The sequence below is a fragment of the Cyprinus carpio genome, chromosome A12 (genome assembly GCF_018340385.1).
Source record: "Cyprinus carpio isolate SPL01 chromosome A12, ASM1834038v1, whole genome shotgun sequence".
Lineage (NCBI taxonomy): Eukaryota > Metazoa > Chordata > Actinopteri > Cypriniformes > Cyprinidae > Cyprinus > Cyprinus carpio.
Window position 1 is genome coordinate 4610871 of NC_056583.1, and position 21217 is coordinate 4632087.

Sequence of the window (21217 nt, forward strand, 5' to 3'; positions counted from 1 at the left end):
ATTTAAGAATATTGACTAAAGTTTACACCATCAGATTCATCCACATAGAATAGCAGTGCAGAAGCACATATAATATCAAAAATGTTCATAGTAACTTGCAATGTTGTTTCAACCAAAGATGTTGATGGTGTAACAAAGCAGTAAAAGGGACATGTTTTCTCTTATTAGTATATTGATGAAAACAAGGATAAATGAAAAAGTTTTTTTTTTTTTTTTTTTACCGGGAATGTTTATTTGATGTGCCCGTTTCTCTGCCTTGTAGAAACAGTCAAATATTCAAAGGCTGCACAATGAGAGCAGTTTTTGCCTTGCTTTTATAATATTATATTTATATATATATATATATATATATATATATATATATATATATATAAATTAAACAACAGCAACAAAAGTTTTAAAAAAAGATTCAGTTTGGCAAGTATCTGTAACTGTGACCATATACTTAATAATTTTGTTTTTGATATAACTTGGTATAAAATAGCACAAAAATATTGAACTTTCAACTCTGGTCCAAGTCCATTCAAATGACTGTGGCATTAAGCAAATGTACAGTGCAGTGCATAAGTGCACATTAGATTCATAACAATTATTTTCATTGATGACCATTTACCAAAAATACACTTCAGCAGACATTTGATTTTGCCTTTTAAACTATAAAAAGCACAAACAAATATTATGAAAGCATACAACACATCTGTAACAAATTCCAAAAAAATAAAAAATAAAAATAAAATAATGAGCAACAATCAATGGGCCAGAAACATGTTTGATTTTTAAGGTACTTATAAATGCAACAATCATTGAGAAGCTCATTGTTTAGGGCCACGAAAAAGCAAATATAATACCGAATGAAAGTGCAATTTCATCATTTTATGCTGCATTTCTTTCCCTCAAGTTCTTTAAGACAATAGAGTATCTGCGTGTCAGAAGTCACAGTTTTGTCATTGGTATGTGCAGGTTATTCCAAGGCCCCATCCAGAGCTCCTCCTCATCTGACTGGGTGCGGTCACTATGTGATCCTAAAGTGTCCCTCACCTCCAGATTGTCCACTGTGGACTCTTGCTCTTCGCCATTTTGTGTTCTTTCACCCCCTCCTTTCGCCGCGTTTGATTTTGAAGATATACTTTCTGGGCCTGTGGTGCTGGAGGCAAGGGACCCGCTGGAAGGCCTGGTTGTGAGGTTCTGTTCATCTACTGAGCCGCCTGTGATTATGGGGCTGTTTAAAGGAATTTGCTCTTCATGTGTAACAGCAAGTTTGTCCAGTTTCTTAAAGTGCTTTCCCAGTCGTACTGGAGAGTTGAGCTTGATGTTGTTGGTGTGCGTGACCCGTCGTGTCCGGATTATTGAGCCATTCTGGGCCAGGTATATGCTCCCATTAATGTTGCTGTGGCTGTTCACATTAGATAGGCGGTTCCTGTGTGCTTCAGGTGCACTTTCTTCTCCAGTTGAACTGGTCTCGTATTCACGGTCTACGATAAGCTTGATCCTCTTTTTTCTACCATACTGAAAAAAGAAAAAAAAACAGGAGTGTAAGATGACTACATAATAACAGACTTCAATTTTACACCGCACACAACAGTGGTGTTCTATCCGAGGAGGAAAGTCTTCTCAAAAATGCACAGTTAAAGATATGTAATTAACTGTAGTTTTTTATTGGTTTCTTAACTGTGTGCATAAAAGATGCATATAATGTAAAAATATCAGTGTTTTGCTATTTGTATGGCGGGGCTCTATATTCACTCATAAATGTTTGTAGATAGCACTGCTAAATTTTGTTCCATTTTTTCATATGCTGACAAATATTGGTTTGGTTGTCAGAAAGATTATTGTAATGTGTTAATTATCAAGATAATTCCAACAGAATACTATAAATAAGGCAGGTTGGATGAAAACAGAAGATTCCCTATCGGACCGCCACTGCTTGTCATAAAAAAGAAAAAACAACCAAACTCACACTTAATGTCCCTTCATGAGCTCATTAAAAGTAATGTGCTCATGGACCAAATGCCATTGGATTGCAGGATTTTTTGAAAACAACAAAAACTAACTTAAGTTTGATCTGAATAATAATTGCCGACCTAAACTTTTGAAGGGTGACCTCTAAAGGTAAGTCTACAGATGAAATAGCATGCATGTTATTCAGCAAAGGTTAAGGAGAAATGCCAAGATGTGCTCAGTGTGAAGAAAACAAGAAGAACTCCAACCAGAGGAAGACATTCAAAAGGCCAATAAAAAGTTCAACACAAGAAATAAAGGCAATGGCCAGTCTTACTGAAAATATCAGCATATAATTCAGGAGGCACCGACAGTCTCGATTGCGTCTGAATTAGATTCCTCATCCTCCCCGTCTACTTCAAGGTTTCTTGCTCCACCCGAAGAGCTTGAACTATGACCCGGACTACCACCTCTCTCTGAAGACATCTCCCTTTCTTCATTCTCATCTATAGGAGAGAGTTTGTCGATCTCTAAAGCCTTAGCTACATTACTGCTTGTCATAGAGAATCTGCTCATGCTGTGGAAATTCAAATCACGTTTACTCTCCAGAGAATTACTGCTTTTAGACCTAGACCTTGGATTCTTATTTCGACCCTCTCCCATCTCCCCATTTTCTTCCTGATTGTCCTCATCCTCCTTCAGGACGGTCTCTTCTAATGCTTTCATGTGGGTGGATGTAGTTGCAGGTTCTGAAGATGATCTGCTGCTCCTTCTCTTGTAGGTGGAGGTTACTGGTTTCTGGGATGTTGTGCTGCTGTGTCTGGACCGAGAAGATCTGACAGATGATACTGTTCCACTATCCTCCGATTTGACACTTTCTTTTCCACTGCTACCATCCTCTGAGCTTGACTCGTTCTCTGTCTCTGATGTTCTCTCGGTGTCTGACTCTTGTTCTGTCTCTGTTTCCTTCTCAGTCTCCATGTCTTGTTCTGCATCTGATTCTGTCTTTGAGTCTATTTCAGTGTCATCTAGCTCAGTTCTTATTTGGCTCTCCCTGTCTGAATCAACAGGACTCTGTTCTTGATCATCATCTGAGTCTAAACTACTCATATGTGCGCCCTCTTGGGGTCTGTATGGATGATAAGGTGTGAATGACAAGGAACTTCCAGTGTAAGACTGTTGAATGATGTCTTCCCTGCTCCTACCTCTTTCTTGCTGACTTTTCACACTATCACCAGGGATTCTCTGTGATTCCCTCTCTGACTCACTGAGTGACCAAGAGACTGGGACGCTTCTATTACTTCCATGATCTACAGTCCCACTAATGCTACTCACAGAGTTCTTCTGAGTCTGCAATGTTTTAAAGATATTCATCTGACTTAAAACTTTGCAGAGTCTTGTCTTTGCTGAAGGCATGGCTTCTTTAGTTTGGAAATAGCTGCCATCAATGATCATGCCACTCTCCACACTGTTTGAATGTTGCATCGTGATTGCTTTGGGGTCATCAGTACTTTGTCCTTTCTCCTCAAGAGCAACAATTGGAAATATTCTGTTGTTCTTCCGTGGAAGGTGGAATGGAGCTGGAACTGGGCCCGATCTTTTGTCAAACATTTGGCCAAGTTTTATAGATGCTTTGAGTGTAGTTTCAGCCTTTGAGCTGTAAGGGTGTGTAATGCCTAAAACTGGTCCAGGCAGGTGTTGCTCAAGCCTTGGAGGGTGGTCTCCAAATGCTAGTCTAGTCCTTCGTGGTGGAGCCTTGCCTGGAGGGGGAGCTGGCCTTCTGCCTTGCCTCGCAACCTATTACAATGATATTAGTCCAGGATTTTATCATTCAGAATATCTAATCAACAATTCAGATCACCCATCATCTTTGTGACTTCACATGACTCATGAGCCGCTGTCCTGCAGAGTTTAGCTTCATCCACAATCAAACACACCTGCCTGTAATTTCCAGTTATGGATGGAGCAAAACTCTGCATGAAAGAGAATCCTGAACTCTCCAGGACCGGAATTGCCCATCCTTGCTCTAGATATAAAACTGACTTTATTGAAAAATACTGCATGTTGTATTGAGTTAAACTAAGAAAACAGGAATAATTAAAATGTAATACCTCTCCCTCAGATTCGTTTGGGCTGTAGTAGTAGCTGCCGTCATCTTCCATGATCACCTCTCCATATTCATCATACATCCCTGTTGGAGAGATCAGCTTCCGACGACTCCCATACTGAGGCAAGTCATAGCTAAAAGACAAGTATACGGGATCATTGCACATACCTCAAACACACACACATACCAATGCAATCATTTATGAATAAATGAGCAAAAATGTTGTCCCTACTGTCCCCTAAATCAAAACTAAACCTTTATGAATGTTCTGGGACAGAGAAATAAAAGGCAAATCCAACCAGAAAGATAAAGCAACAGAACCTCTTCATAACACTGTGTGGAAAAGGTCAAAACAGACCTTCATTAAGGACTTTGAGTATTCTTGGGGAGTAGCAGGCTGTCTGAACCAAATGCAGCTTATGCAGCCCATTTAACAGGAAACAGGCTGAAATTCAGGATTATATTGATCCTCACTAGCTTGTAGCCATGGAGGTTTTCATTTGAGGATTTATTGAGAATAGATGGATACACTGAAGACCAATGTGTTATCCAGCAGGGGACTGCTACTGATCACATTTGTATGACCTACTGTATAAGAAAACTTGGCCAGCATTCAGTTTTGCTCAAACAGCTTTGATAGTCTGCAATTACCATCACTTCCCTCAAGGGGCCATTGATTTATAATACCTATTTCTATTTTCTTCATATTTTTCCATATGAACAGCTCACCTTGCACAAGCATCAGTAAATAATTATTGCTATTACATTCAAAAAGACACAAACAGGTGGCCCACAATGTTTAGAGAAAAACGACAAGAGTCATCATCTGAAAACCACATAAAATAGTCCTAGAAATCTTACAAAATGATTAAATGCAACTGGTCCAACACATATCTGACAAATTTGATTTGGGCCAGCTGCACATTTCGACTAATGAATGCACACTCACCCATGGTCATAATTATAGTAATCCTGTGTATAATAGTCCTGTCCCGGGTCGATACCAGACTCCATAGAGAGTTCCTGTGAGCAGAACAAAGAGTTATAATGCAAAGGGTGCACTGTTTTGGCAAAATCCTTAGGGAAATCAGATGAAAGTGTTGCCCATTTCAAAGAGGGAAAAAAACAAATCTGTATTCATTCATTTCAAAGCTATGTGGCCATAAAAACAAAACAAAACGAACAAAAAATTGTATTTGCGTATTGTGCCGTAACATTCATGTTCATTAAAATATGTACTACAGCATGTTCAGCTCAACAGAAAGTTGCTGCGAGTATAAAAGTTGAGATTCTCTACCTCTGGTCTCAAGAGAGAGGGCCGAAGCAGCTGCTGTTGCTGCACAGCATTCAGCAGAGAAACAGTGCAGAAACAGAGAGAAAAAGAGGAATATAAAATGTTTTAATCTATGTGAAAGTGAATAATAGAAGATATAAAATAAATACAGTTGGATCCACAAGTCTGCGATTACACTGAAAATCAGCAACTGAAAATAAAATCTGAATTTAAACCTGCAAATAAAGTTTTAGGGCTTTGAAAAATGCATCAAAGAAACTATTGAGAAAATATTTGAACAAAAGATCAGATTTACTTTCAGAGAACACATTCTGATAAATCTTGTTCATTCTTAATCCAGCTTTTCAAGCAAGTTACGCTGATAAATCAATTAGTGTGGAAAATAGCTCTGCAAACTAGTGTTGTCAGACTTTAGGACCCCACTGTATAGTACAGAGTTTTCAGAGAAGAAATTATTCAATCTAATATGAATGTTTTTCCATAAAAAAGTACAATTCTATCACAGAGCATTCAAAATTTTTATCTTATAATTGGATAATTCTTAATCTAAAATGTAATTATATAAGCTGCTTTTAAGCAAAGTTTCAAATAAATGCATAGCTGTTAGCACATTTTATAATGTGGCAAGTTATATGTTGCTTCTACAGTCATTGTCACAAAATACTGCCTTGTTTTACCCTAAAGGGGTTGATTTAGTGGTAATTTATTGACTGCACAGATTACACCTGATTAGCAAATAATTAAATAGACATTAAATAGTGTTTCACAGCAATGCAAAAAATCTGGAACAGCATGGAACAACTGTTAATTACACATTTTAATGTCAATATAAAAAATACTTAACCACAGTATTCTGTGATTGACCAATTAGAATCAAGGATTCCAGAGAGACGTTTAAAATGAACTTTATTTAAATGCAACTATTTATTGATCATATTGCTGTTGCTACTGTTTTATAAAAGAAATAAGCCACTTAGAGTGTTGTGCTTATTGCTTTATTTAAACACTTTGGAATTCATAAAATCAAACTTCCTAAGAACAAAACTATTTGAGAAATATCAAAACTGAAAGATCTAGCCTTCAGCAATTTTAAAGATGGGATCTTGACAAATACTTATTTCCTTTCTCATCACTTTCCCCATCAAATAACATCAACTGATAAAAATGATGGCCAATAAAATTCTCTCAACATGAGACATCATTCAAACTTTGTAATTCCAAAGAATAAAAATGCATACCTCCTGATGCCCGTAGCCTCTCCTGTGAAGAGATAACAGCACGGAAATAAAGTAAGATCATTACAATAAAACCTGGCTATTTCATATGTAGAAAGTGTTTTAATTCTTTATCTCAAACTGGACTGTCAGATGTGACAAAGTCTTTAAATGTTTAGCAGATTTAAAAGCATGAGATGAGACAGCGTTTCCTTAAGATGACGTTTTGAAGACAGTGTCCATTAAGTTTTTGCAAAGTTGCCACAAACTCTGATAAATAATATAGAACTGTGAAGAACTGAGTGTGTGTTGATAAATATGCAGATATACAGCAGTCTGATATGGGAAGCAAAATTTTCTGTGAGTATAATTCACCCAAAAACTTGCTCACCAATGGATCCTCTGCAGTGAAAGGGTGCCGTCAGAACAAGAGTGCAAACAGCTGATAAAAACATCACAATAATCCACAAGACGTATTTGTTTAAAACTGTTTTGTGCGGTTTTTGCTTGTAAATGGTGCTTGATCTTTGCATACTTCTTTCCTGATTCAGACGAGATGACTTTTTCACTGGACAAAACAATATTATGGATAAAGGACACACAGATTTTGTCTTCACAATATGTTAATTGAATTATTGTGATGTTTTTTTTTATCAGCTGTTTGGACTCTCATTCTGACGGCACCCATTCACTGCATTAGTAAGCATTGGTGTAAAGGTAAATCCAATGAAGAAACAAACTCAATTACATATTGGATGGTGAGTTCATTTTCAGCATGTTTTTTAATTTATTTTGGGGCAAATTATTCCTTTATTTATTTAATTTTTAATTTATGTATATTATTATTAATTACTGGATTTTAGTTTAGAGGACATTAGTCTAGGGGTCTGTGGTGAGGACTAAATGGCAGTGAAGCTCGAAGGGAACATCGCATAATGAATCTGTGTTAACGCCACTGATTCAAAGCAGACAATAAGACAATGACATGCCCATAGAGGAGAAAAACTAGACACTGTTTCGCGGCAAGGACAAGTGGCACACTGTTTATCATGAATGTTAACACCCTCAAGCCTCTAATGATATTAGACATGATCATGTGTGACAATGCTTGGCACACAAAGACAAGTTAAAATCAAAAAAACAAACAACAACTACGTTTGATTACAGTTTATCAGGTATGTGTTTAGGGGTATACAGAGATTATATGGAGATGGGCCAGCATTTCCTAAGTGGCAGGACCATTTCACTGAAAGCGTAGCAAATTAAAATTCTCTCCAGGCCGCAGATCAGCAAGAGCAAATTACAGCAATTCTTTCCTGATGAGGGCATAATGAGGGGTTCAAATGAAGATTTATCTCTTAACGATAAAATGCGACTTTCAAGGGACTTTTATTTTGTTGACTTTTCTCTCTGTGAGTGTGTTTGCAGGTGTAATGATGTGTCAGTCCATGAATGAAATATGATATATTACATGATATGTAATTATAATTAAATGAAATACTAATTATGCTATATGGTTATAACAAGGTCAAGGTACAACTGCAGTGGCATTTCCATCTTTTTTCCCCAAAAAGGAAACTTGCTAAAGCTAAATTAAACCTATTGTGCTATATTAATTATTTGATCATCTTTCTCAATTCCTGCAAGGTCACACAAAATAATTATAAGTTTAAAAATAATTTACCATTAGCTGGCATGCTCTATTGTTCTCGTGAAGTTTATGTTAGTTAAAATGAATGGCAACCAATACCACCACTGACAACACATGAAGAAAGGTATTATGAAAGTAAAAATGCTACCATTATTTTCAACATCATTTAATTGTCGTTTTAGAAATTAATTATTCATTAATTTCTAAAAAAAAAAAAAAAGATTTTGATTAATTACAAATCATATATTAAATAACATGATTAACACCATAAATATGTCAAAAGGCCCTTTAAAAAAATCAGATTTCAAACATAGAAATAAATATACATAAAGTCATGGATTAATCATTAATCATTTGTTACAAATAATTAGTAGTTAAAATGTTAGAAAGTGTTTTAAATAGAGCTGCAAATCACACAAAAATAAATAAATAAATAAATTCACATTTACGATATGCAGATGATTTAACATTAATATGTGATTAAACATGTTATCACATAATTCTTTTGTAATCAAACAAACTGAATTCATTTGTGCACTAGTTTTAAACATGCATCCTTTTCTGCACTGCACTTTAAAATTTTTGCCATCTACTTTGCCAGTGTTTGAAACGTTGACTAAACAGACAGTATTAGTGACAGATGGATCTTGTTTGATTGTGCTAATTTTAAAACACAGAGAGGTTCCCTCCTCCCTCTGATTGCCATAAAGATGTTTGTTTGTTTGTTCCCTAATGCTGTTAATATGCCATGATGGCACTGCTAGTCCTAAAGCATAGTATGCATAGCAAAGCAAAGCATAGCATGATGTGGGCTATCTGGAAAGAAAATTTTGAAAGCAACAACAGTGTTTGAATGATAGTAAAGTAAAAAGTTTTAGATATTCATTGGTTTTAGTGACACACTTGAGCATTAACACAACTCATCACCTTCACAAAATAAACTCTTAATGGATAAGTAGTGGAGTAAGTAATAGTGTTTTGTGTACTAAAACAGTTTGAAGGAATAAAATAAAATGCTTGTATGAATGGTTTAACTAAATAATAAAACACTGATAAAAATACAAAAACTGTAAAAGCACAAACACTTGATTTTGTCATACAGTAAGATAAAATACAATGATAAAACAAAAAGATGACAAAAATGTATTGATAGTCTAAGGGGCCATTCACACAGGACACATTCTTGGGCTGGTGTTGCTTGCACCATACTCTACTGTTTGAGCTACAAGAATGCCTTGTCTGTTGTTAGTTCTGCTGCACTCTGGCAAAATGCTGTAATGCTAGAATGCATCCTTTGTGAACCCCCTCTAAAAGCAACATGGACAAAGAGAGTGTCACAGGATAGTGGACTGAGAAGGAAAGCGTTTCTCTAGCTCCTCCACTAGTGAGTTCATGTTTGGATTGGGCTCTTGTGATGGTATTTCTTGTACAGGCTCCGCCTCTGACACACCAGCCTCTGGTTCAACAGACACTTGTGGTTTAGGGACAATCTTTGGCAGGCGCTGCTTTTTATCTATTTGACTGTACATGTTGGCAATGGATTTCTCTATGTCAGCTATGTTCTGGATGTTCTTAAGGATCCCTTTGAGTTCCCTCTTTGGAGGCTCTGGCTCGGACGGCGGTGGAGGTGGAGTGCGGCGTAAGGACACTGGTCGGAGGGATGTGACCAAGGGAAGAGGAGGAAGGACAAATGGAGTATGAGGCATGGAACGGGAAAGGTCTGGTGATAAGGGAAGTGGGGGAGGAGGAGGAGGGGCTGGATGGGGAGGATTTGGTGGGGATGGAGGGACAGGAGTGCATTGGGGTGGGGAACTGGAGGAAGGTGGAGGTGGTGGGGGACTAGACGGAGGTGGAGGCGGTGGGGGTGTTGGAGCAGGTACATCTGGCGGGTCTGGGATGATCTCCACATTGACCTCGTAAGACTCCACATCAGGATAGGTAGTCATTCTGCTGAACTTCCGGAGCACTGGCGGGGTGGGCTTGTGACTGGGTGGAGGTGTTCCGTCACTCTGGGTAATTATTATTGCTGGGTGTCTGCTGTTATGTCCCATGACTGACGACTGCGGGGTCTCGAAAACAGAGAGAATAATTTCAGATGAGAGTGACCCACGAGAGTCCTGGCCTTGCTTCTGCCTCATGTCCTGAAAGGCCTGCTGCTCAAACTGCCGTGCCTGCTCTTTTACTGTCAATTTGGGCTCTTGATCTTCGTCCACAAGCCCATCAAACCCATCAAACCCATCAATCATCTCCTTACTGTCCTTAAGGTCGGACCTCAGCAGCTGCAGCTCCCACTGATCTGGATCCATCACCACCCTCCTACTCCGTAGGGCATCATTGTTCTCCCACTTGTGTAACCTAGAGGGTAAAGTCCAGGCGTGACTTGAGCCTGCAGATGGGAAATGCAGGATGGACCTTCTCAGACCTCTCATGTTGGGTGAATACGTGCCCAGGTGGTACCTCCGATTTTGATGCTCAGGGCTGCTGAGGGTGCCATCATCATGATACAGAGGGTTGGTTGTAGTAAGAGGATTCTCGTCTGAAAGAAAGGTAATGTTGCTTTCCGACTTAGGCAAGTTGTTGAGCAGGACTCCATTAGCGGTGGACAGCTTGTGTGCAGTGATGGCACGGGAGGCAAATGAGCTTATGAGACGCTGACGATCGCCGTCCTTCAGAACACACCTCTTATTCCTGCTTTCAGCATAACCGCAAAAAGGCAAAAGACAAAGATCGACTTAACAAAGGATGTGAACAGCAAGATAGAAAGGGAAGTAGGAGGGAAGCCAACTACGAATAGCACTTGCTTGGATTGACTACTGTACTAAGAACAAAGAGCTAACCAAATCCATGGCAAACACTCAAACCAACAAGTTTTCACTGAAGGCTGCTAGCACAGTTCCAAGCTAACATCAATACTAATCAAGATAACAGCGCTACACAATTGGAAGGAAAGGATATTCAACATCTTTCTGAGAATCCATCCCAAATACTACTATACCTTACTTACAGTATATTGTCTACTTAAAACTACTTTGTCTACTAGTTGATACACAGATGAATGCCTACTTACTTAGATCTGATATCCAAAAAAAAAAGAGAAAGAGAGACGGGGAAGACAAATTATAAGAGTGAAATCATCAAATTGAAAAAAAAAAAAAAAAAAAAAAAACTAAGTGTCTAGGAGTCTAAGAGGTCTAATAATGAAAACTTGATGTTTTTGAATTAAGATGTATCATCACAACCATTAGCACAACAGACTTGTCCATATTACTGTCCACTGATCATCATGTTAAAATCAAAATTGCAGTTGAAAATAAGCTAGTTTAATTTTAAGCATCAGAAAGAGGGTAGAAAATACTCACATAAACCATTTAGGGACTATGCACCAAAGCTGTCTAGGAATTTATTAATTATTATTATTATTATTTACTTATCCTTCCTCCCCACTGGGAGTATACGGAAAGGCCCTAGAATTGTATGGTAAAAATTAATGAAACTGGCATATTCGTAGAAGATAAATTGTCTTCTGTCATGACAGTTTTGGGTTCAAAATTGTTTGCAAAAAACAACAACAAAACACTTTTTGATATACCACACAATATGAATATGAGCCACATTTAGGCTGTATCTTGGTAATGAATTCATGCTGTATCTTGGCAATGTTGCAATTTAAAAATAACAAAAAAAACCTTGTTAAATGTCATGGCTACTTTATGTCATGGGTGTTCACAAATAGTGGGTTAGATGATCATTAGATCAATCCTGATAATAGGGGATTTTTGATACTCTAATCAATTTTTCTGCAACATGCTATGAAAGACCATGAAGACACCAAACAAGGCGGGAAGCTGTGTATTGTCACAAAAGAGTTTGATAATCACCTCAACCTGGGATCAAACTTGCAATCTTTTTAGGGAAGGCCTGTAATTTTGCATTACGCCTAATGTGTCAAAAATCCTGATACAGGTACAAGAATAAATTGTCATTGGGTGGAATTTTAAAACCATGAATATGAGCCCTAACTTTGTTACGCAAATAATATATATATATATATATATATATATATATATATATATATATATATATATATATATATATATATATATATATATATATATATATATAATTATATATAAAACCAGGTTAGGTTAAACCATATATGTTTACAAACAGAAATACTACACATAAAACCACTTAGAATTAGAATTAGCATCTTAACAATCAAACTAAAATTTTCATTTGTGCAAATTTTCCACACACTTCTTGCTGTGGTCATACTACTTACTAAATTTTGTTAAATTTAAGATTTAAACAAGAAAGAATAAAAAAAAATGTGGTTTGAAATATAGATTTAATTCATGTTCAGACATGAACAAACTTATGCAATTTTACTTCAAGTAACTGTACCTTGTTAAACCCAATACGTATTAATATTCTGCATCAGTCAGTGCTTGAAGACATTGACAAGAACAGTATAAAATGCAGAATAAATAAAACTTACATGGTGCTGTCGCCGAGTTCTTCATACAGATTGTTGGTGGCAGCACCTCCGGATTTGCCAGTGGGAAGCACCATTTGGATCCTGGCTGCTTTTGCACACTCTGCCTGCCGTCTTTAGATGATGAAGTCAACAAGTGGAGCAAAATAAAAGCAATATCTTATATTATTAAAGATTCATAAATTATAAATGCAGTCATAGATCAAAAACCTCATTTGGGGCACAGAAACTATGTTTACTGAAACTGAATTTTGAAAAAATATCATTTCTTTTATTGCATATATTTTATTTATTTTATATAAAGTGTACTAAGGTAATAGTTGAGAGTTTGATGGTTATGTTTATGTAATGAGTGCCTGTGAAGTGGTTTGAGTTTGTAATTTTATAGCATGCTGTCCTTAAAGAAACGCTTCTAATGCTTTTGAATAGTTTGGTTTTGATCTTTTCTTTCAAAGTGCAATTTTACAAGGAGGTTGGAATCAGATTTATATCCTTGGGGGATCGGACAGCTTAGTGAACAAACACTATTCTTTACACTAGTTATGTTCTAAGCGCTTTTGTTCTGATCCTCGGAAATCAACAAGCCTTTATCTTTCCCTGGACATTTAGCTTTAGCATTTAGATTTAGGATTTTCTCAGATACAACAGATAGAAGCTAGTCATATTTTGAAATATGCCAACATGGACAGGTAAACAAACAAAAGTATATAAAAAATACAAGAAGATATTACCAACGAGGAAAGACATCATTAGTGCTGACAATGTATTTTGTGCTGTAAATTATTGGCTGTTCAGAGCATAAACATTAAAATTCAAGAGACTTTTATCAAACACTCAAACTATACAAACAAGTCAATTATTATTTTTTAATGTTAATATCACTATTGTTTGATACTATTTTCATTGTTGTATCATTAACTTTTGTACAAGTTATTTAAGTAGTGTTGGGTTGCTATTTGATAACCCATGTAAAATCTGGGCCTTGAAGCCGAACCATCAGAGAACCACTGAATTAAATAATGCTTGAGAGAGGGAAATGGTTGAGATATATAACCAATATATCATCACACATGCAATACAATACTTACTCTTTGAATCTGAAGTTGGTGCATTGTAAAAAAAAAAAAAAAAAAAAGAAAGAGAAAAATATATTAGACTATGACTCATAACAACATGGACAGCACTAAAAGAATCAATAACAGCAATACATGTGTATGTATATATAAAGCCGTGGCCAAAAGTTTTTAGAATGACACAAATATTAATTTTCACAAAGTCTGCTGCCTCATTTTTTTATGATGGCAATTTGAATATACTCCGGAATGTTATGAAGGGTGATCAAAGTCCTTTTTCGCCATGAAAATTAACTTCATCCCAAACACATCTCCACTGTATTACAGCCTTGCCAGAAAAAGGACCAGCTGACATCATGTCAGTGATTCTGTCATTAGCACAGGTAAGAGTGTTGATGAGGACAAGGCTAGAGATCACTCTGTCATGCTGATTAAGTTAGAATGACAGACTGGAAGCTTTAGAAGGAGGATGGTGCTTGAAATCATTGTTCTTCCTCTGTTAACTATGGTAACCTGTAAGGAAATATTTGCAGTTATCATTGCTTTGCACGAAAAGAGATTCACAGGCAAGGATAATGCTGCTAGTAAGATTGCACCTAAATCAATCATTTATTGGATCACCAAGAACTTCAAGGGGAGAGGTTCAATTGCTGTGAGGAAAGCTTCAGGGCACACAAGAAAGTCCAGCAAGTGCTGGGACCGTCTCCTAAAGTTAATTCAGCTGTGGGATCGGGGCACCACCAGTGCAGAGCTTACTCAGGAATGGCAGCAGGCAGGTGTGAGTGGATCTGCACACACAGTGAGGCCAAGACTTTTGGAGGATGGCTTGGTGTCAAGAAAGGCAGCAAAGAACCCACTTCTCTCCAGGAAAAACATCAGGGACAGACTGATATTCTCCAAAAGGTACAGGGATTGGACTGCTGAGGACTGGGGTAAAGTCATTTTCTCTGATGAATCCCCTTTCTGATTGTTTGGGGCATCCTGAGACCATTCATGTGTGGGGTTGCTTCTCAACCAAGGGAGTGGGCTCACTCACAATTTTGTCTAAGAACACAGCCATGAATAAAGAATGGTACAAAAACATCCATTTGGGTCCATGGCCAGGAAACTCCCCAGACCTTAATCCCATTGAGAACTTGTAGTCAATCCTCAAGAGGTGGATGAACAAACAAAAACCCACAAATTCTGACAAAATCCAAGCATTGATTATGCAAGAATGGGTTGCCATCAGTCAGGATATGGCCCAGAAGTTGATCGACAGCATGCCAGGGCGACTGCAGAGTCTTTGCATAAACTTATTGTAATTGTCTTGTAATTATACTTCAGTATACCATAGTAAGATCTGACAAAAAGATCTAAAAACACTGTAGCAGCAGACTTTGTGAAAATTAATATTTGTGTCAATCTCAAAACTTTTGTCCACGACTATATATATATACACACACACACACACACACACACAGATTATGACGCTACATTCCTGAATTCTCATTGTCTGGTTTGCCATATGGCACTGGCTTAGCTGGAACCACATGTAAAAATCAGCCTTTAACCACAGACAGTTTGTCATATTTACCTCTCATGTCCTTAATTATTAATATTTCACGCTGAATAAACATAAGACCAGTAAGTTCTCAAAGGTGTTACCAATGTAAAAAGAAAGAATGTGTGTATGTTCATCTGAAATCCCAGCAGAGGGAAGCTGTCTGTTTAACAGGATGTTTCAACCTTAATGAACTTTACATTTATTTATTTGGTTGCAAAGTGGAGAAGTCTGCAGTCTGAGTAGTCTTTCCAGTGATTCAACCTGATCCCACACAGGGCATGAAAGAAACACTATGACATAACATTTCCTGTAAAAGCTAACTATACAAAGAATTACAACAGAAGAATCTGTTAAAGGCTAATTTTGCTAAATATTAGGGGTCTGCATGATATTATCGTCTACGATAATATCATGATTGTTGTTTTAACAATGTGCCAGCTGACATTATTGAGTATGTAGCAAAATAAATAAATAAAAATAAATAAATCCCTGTATGGGTTTTTGTTTTTCTATATTTATAAGAAATGATATAGCAATATCACACAAGCAAGAATGCTGTCTTCAAAAACACACTCAAAAAATGATCATTATCAGAAAAATCCCCAAAATCCCATCTTTTTTTGTCAGTATTTACAATACCCCTACCAAATATTAATATTAAATGACATTTTTTAATTGTTTAGATCAAGACATTTTTGGCTACACTGTTAGCCTAGGAGTAGTTAAGCAAAAAAAAAAAAAAAAAAAAAAAAAAACCTTTATTCACCCTCATGTTGCACCAAACCCATATAAGCTTTAAGGTACACTGGACTATGGTGGCGACACTCACTGTTGGTACGTGATGATGACGATGAGGATGGCTGGGATACAGCACATAATGATAATGACGGCCAGGGCCAGTAGGGCTCCTTCGGTGTATCCAACAGACTGAACCGCCTTCTTCACGCTCTCCACCACATCTGGTGTGCGGATCTCCAGAATGCGTCCTCCGCGACCAAGATAGGGCTGGAACTCCTTATTGATGTCCAATAACTTCCCATCTAAAAACCTTTAAAAACCACAGGAACAGTCACACATGTGGCCTTGCATACACTATTCGACTAGTTCTGCAGAGCAAGCCACATAAATCTGGCAATAAAGATCTCACCTTCCAGGCAATTGGTGAACAACTGAGCGAATGTAATTAAAATTCATGAGCCAAACTTTTATAATAAAGTGTAAAATGGGTCATCTGACTTTTTAATATAATGTAAATGTAATGTGTTGATCTTATAGTTACATTGGCTACTATAAAAGCACAATTTTTAAGTACCATTCACCCTGCTGACAGTTAAATAAAACAAAAGACTGAATTGTCTGGCCAGAGGAGAAATATAAAGCTCCGTTCACCTTTGGAACACAATTTAAGATATTTTGGACAAAAACCGGGAGGCCTGTGTCTGTCCCATAGACTGCCAAGTAAATAACAGTGTCAAGGTCCATAAAAGGTATGAAAGTCGTCGTCAGAATACTCCATCTGCCATCAGACGTGCAATCTGGGTTATATGAAGCGATGGGAACACCTTTTGTCTCTCCATATCACCGTATGCTGTGTATGCTCTTCTGTATCATCCATGCCACAAGGATGCACTGCTTCTACATGTATTTAGCTTTGACTTGAAAGAAAACAGTGCATCCTTGTGGCGCGGATGATACAGAAGAGCATACACAGCATACGGTGATATGGAGAGACTGCTGACAAAAGAATTGTTGAATAAAGTTGTTATTTTTGTTTTCTTCGCTTACAAAAAGTGTTCCCGTTGCTTCATTTAACCCAGATTGTCATCTGACGATGACTTTCATACCTTCATTTTATGGACCTTGACACTGTTATTTACTTGGCAGTCTATGAGACAGTCACAAGCCTCCCGGTTTTCATCCAAAACAGCTTTTACGGGTTTGGAACGACACGGGGGTAAGTGATTAATGACAAAAATTTTGGGGTGGAGTATCCCTTTAACTCAAAAAACTGGCTGTTTTCTATTTTCCTCTTGCATCATCAGCACACATTTTTTTTCTTCTGTTTAACACTGTAAAGCTGCTTTGACACAATCTGTATTGTATAAAGCGCTATATAAATAAAGAAAAAAAGAACTTTATTAGAAGTAAAGAGTTTAAAAGCACATTTGACAGCCTAGAATTCATGATTTGCTTGTACAAGCATTAGAAACCGTGCTGTCTGAGCAGGCTAATTACTATGACAAAACAGACAATCTGGCTATGGATATAACCACAAGTCTCATTTTTATGAAAAATGAGAAAATGTCTAAACAAACACAAACATACACTTCATTAGCTTTATTGTGCTGCTTGGGTGAAAAATACACTATGAATAACAGGCTAACTAATGGCTAGGGGTGGCTGGTATCTTAAATAATGTTATGAAAAATGTTATGCAATACATTGAATGGCCATGTTAACTATATTATTATTATATATTTTTTTGGCATAATCCAGTGAATAAAATACTTTATAAATGAAAGGTAATTAATAGTATTTATTATTATTATTATTTAATTGTGGAACCTGATGGACACAAAACTAATAATGATTAAATTAGATTATTAGTGATAGATAATCAGTGCAAGATGGTGTTTAGCCAAAAACAAGCCAAGACATCCAACATGCATCATCTTTAGCTGGTAAAAGTGACTCATATTTCTATCTATAGCAATGTTAACCCTTTGGAGTCGACTAATGCGGATACGCGTTTTGTGGCATATTCTCCTGATAAGACCGAAAAGAACTTAAGTTACACTTTCAGTTTTGATCATAAAACTGAGAGTAATTTATATTTCGATTTTGTAAAGGGTCTACTTTTATTTGTATACACACATAATAACAACAAAACTTTGTGCATTTATAAATTAAAGAAAACAATCAGAGTGCGCTGTCTGCAGCCTTGGTTCTGCGTGATCTTCATTTAGAAATGCGTCATTAAAATGAACTGTTGTTCTTTATTTGCTCAATATTGAGACATGAGAGATAGATCTATAGTAAGCTTGACATGTCTACTTTTAAACTGAGAAAGTCTTAATGAAAACAAATATTCTGTGATAAAGTAATCCACATAAAACAACGCAATGTCCAGTCTTTCACGTCTCCCTTCATTATATCTAATACGACCATGCGCCAAGCATGCTATCGATATTACAATTGTCTACGTGAAGCTCACGGCGGGTAATCACCCACATCAGAGCAAACAAAGCAGCGATACTATACTTCACGTTTTTTAAATGTTACTGTTCGCTTCGCGCTGAGAGGAATAAGACATAATTCACCTCAATAAGACCGCTGAGAGGAACAATTTGGATTACCTCAGAAAGAAGAATGAAGCGGCTTGACCCAGCAGAGATCATAAACATGACTAAATTTTTTAATTTTGTAATAGTTTTCATATAACTTGTACACATTTTAATATCATTGACAATAAATGTGCTATGTGGTAGTTGTGTTCTTTATTTTCCTAAAAATTACTACTAGTATCAGTGACCATCACAATAATGTTAACAATGCAGTTTATTTGTATAAACAGCATGCTTACTTAAGATAAATACAATAATCATGTTACAAACAATGATGTTCTTTCAATTAATAAAAAAAAAACTCATCTGTTTTCAACATTATTAATAATAATAATAATAATAATAAATGTTTTTTTTTGAGTAGCAAGTCAGAATATTAGATTGATCTCTGAAGGATCATGTGACTGGAGTAATGATGTTAAAAATTCAGCTTTGAAAGTCAGCTTTGTTACTAATAAACTGTTAAACTGCACTCGCAAGTGAATCTCAAGTTATTTTGTAGGATTATTAAATATATTCTAAATAAACAACACAAATAAAAATATATACATTTATTTTGTCCTCACATTCTTTCTTGTAACTCTTTCCTCTCGGTCACACACCTGACTGAAAGGCTCATTATGCAGCTCATTATGCGGGCCTTTGTCTTCTCAGGTGTGAATCACACTAATATGTTTTCTGTGAGTGAGTAAACAAGATGATTTTCACATCATTGTGAAGCAAAAATTCTAGGCTACAAGGTCCGTGTTTGACAGTCTTGTGAACAAATGTTCTGTATGTGTTTTATGACCTTAATTCAGTGACTTCAAAATTGTAGTTTTTCACTAACCAAGCATAAATGTTGTTTTCTCAAAAACACAATCATGTACATACATGCTATTTTCATATTACTGTAGCCCAATTTTTTGGAAAACACATATATATCCCAGTGTGAAGGGTACATAGATCTCTAGCGGTTAGTTGTTTAGGGTTGAGGGAAAGGTCAGGAGGTTAAGAGAAAGAAGAGCACTGCAGAAATGGAGTTTGTGAGGGTAAGTTGGATGAGAGAAAGCACTCACTTGAAGAGCTCCTGTCTTGAGAGAGCTCTGTTGGTCAGCGGGTCGATTGCATAAACCATCAGGTCAGATTTTGAGTAGTCCTCCTGTTCATAACCCTCGCCAAAACGACGCGGCCCGATCGACTCCACAACAACTTTAGCTCCTGGAATCTGGTCCTGGACATAGCGCTCTAAAATCCTGCATTGAGAGACAGAAACAACTAATGAATGTTATTTTCACACAGAGAACATTCCCAAAACTATGAATGCACGTTTCCACCACCACCACCAAAAGCGATTTTTTTTCCTCATAATTCTGCCTTTTTTTTCTCAGAATTGTGTGAAGTAAATTTGCAATTTTGACTTTTTTCTCAATTGTGAGTTTATATCTCGCAAATCTGACTTTATAACAAGCAATTGTGAGTTACAAAGTCAGAAATGTGAGCTATACACTCCTATGTATTCCTCAGAATTTTCCTCCCAGTAGGTGTCTTTATTACCCCTCAGCTCACATCTCAGAGCAGCCAGCCCTCCTCAGCCAATTACCTGCAGTGCCTCAGATATCCCCCATTCACAGCTGCTGAGGTGAAATAAGAACATGGGACAAAAAAGAACAGAGGCTGGAATGATGACTCTACTTGGAGGAAAGGAACAAGGAGCAGGTTTGCTGGGGAAATAGCCTGACAAGAGAGAATAAGATGGTTTGGGCTGTGAGTTCTGTTATGCGAGTGTGTTCCTGTCTGTGTATATACTATGAATTTTAAATGTGTTTATGTCTTCATATCTGCACTGTACTATCTCAACAGGGAATGATGACATGTAAATGATGACATCATTAACATGTGTTGTTCCAAAACTTCTATGGATCACAAAAGGAGAAGAGAGAGACAGAAAGGTTGAAGGTTGTGTGTGTGACTAAACTTCTATGGATCACAAAAGGAGAAGAGAGAGACAGAAATGTTTATGTTTGTGTGTGTGTATTTATTTAGTCTATATAATATATATACACACACACACATACATGCATACGTGTGTGTGTGTGTGTACTAGCTGTGAACTAGTTGCTTGGTAGCATGCATGTTACTAGCATATTTTCTGTTTATTATTACTCATGAAGCACATATTAATGCCTTGTTCTGCATGACCATTATTCAGATCTCTTAATCCTGCCCCATACCTAAACTTAACAACTACCTTACTACTGTAACTTTTAATATGCAGTATATTAGGTGTTTATTGAGGCAAGAGTCATAGTTAATTGTTAGCTAATTGTGAGAATTGGTCCCCAAACTAAAATGTGACTGTTTTTTGTTCACTAAAAAATCTCTCAAATCTCATTTGCACTAGCACAAATTCAGTAGATGAGTTTTGACATAAAATAACAATAATTTAGCCATGTTCTGTATCACAGACATTGCACATTGGATTTAGTACACAAAACATGAGCGCTGCAGCTATGATTTTCAGTAAATAACACTGACACTGGTTTGTGGCAATTACGTAATAGGTGGGATGTTTG

The 21217-nt window shown here is 36.8% G+C and overlaps 1 protein-coding gene across 10 annotated transcripts in view; it reads right to left on the bottom strand.

Annotated features, from left to right (window-relative positions):
• Nucleotides 1-579: 579 nt before the first annotated feature.
• pcdh15b (protocadherin-related 15b) overlaps nt 580-21217 on the bottom strand; it is a 179290-nt gene continuing 158652 nt past the window's right edge. For 4 of the 10 annotated variants that reach the window (XM_042767212.1, XM_042767210.1, XM_042767215.1 and 1 more), the window contains 10 exons: nt 19721-19897; nt 16148-16366; nt 13788-13796; nt 12703-12813; nt 6578-6599; nt 5343-5381; nt 4995-5068; nt 4050-4179; nt 2276-3735; nt 1374-1506 (listed from right to left, as the gene is read on the bottom strand). In XM_042767212.1, coding sequence (XP_042623146.1) covers nt 2296-3735; nt 4050-4179; nt 4995-5068; nt 5343-5381; nt 6578-6599; nt 12703-12813; nt 13788-13796; nt 16148-16366; nt 19721-19897 — 2221 coding nt within the window. In that variant the 3' untranslated portion in view covers nt 1374-1506; nt 2276-2295. Of the gene's footprint in view, nt 1507-2275; nt 3736-4049; nt 4180-4994; nt 5069-5342; nt 5382-6577; nt 6600-8481; nt 10893-11271; nt 11278-12702; nt 12814-13787; nt 13797-16147; nt 16367-19720; nt 19898-21217 lie in introns of those variants that run through there. The other 6 variants (XM_042767219.1, XM_042767211.1, XM_042767214.1 and 3 more) reach the window with 6 other exon arrangements.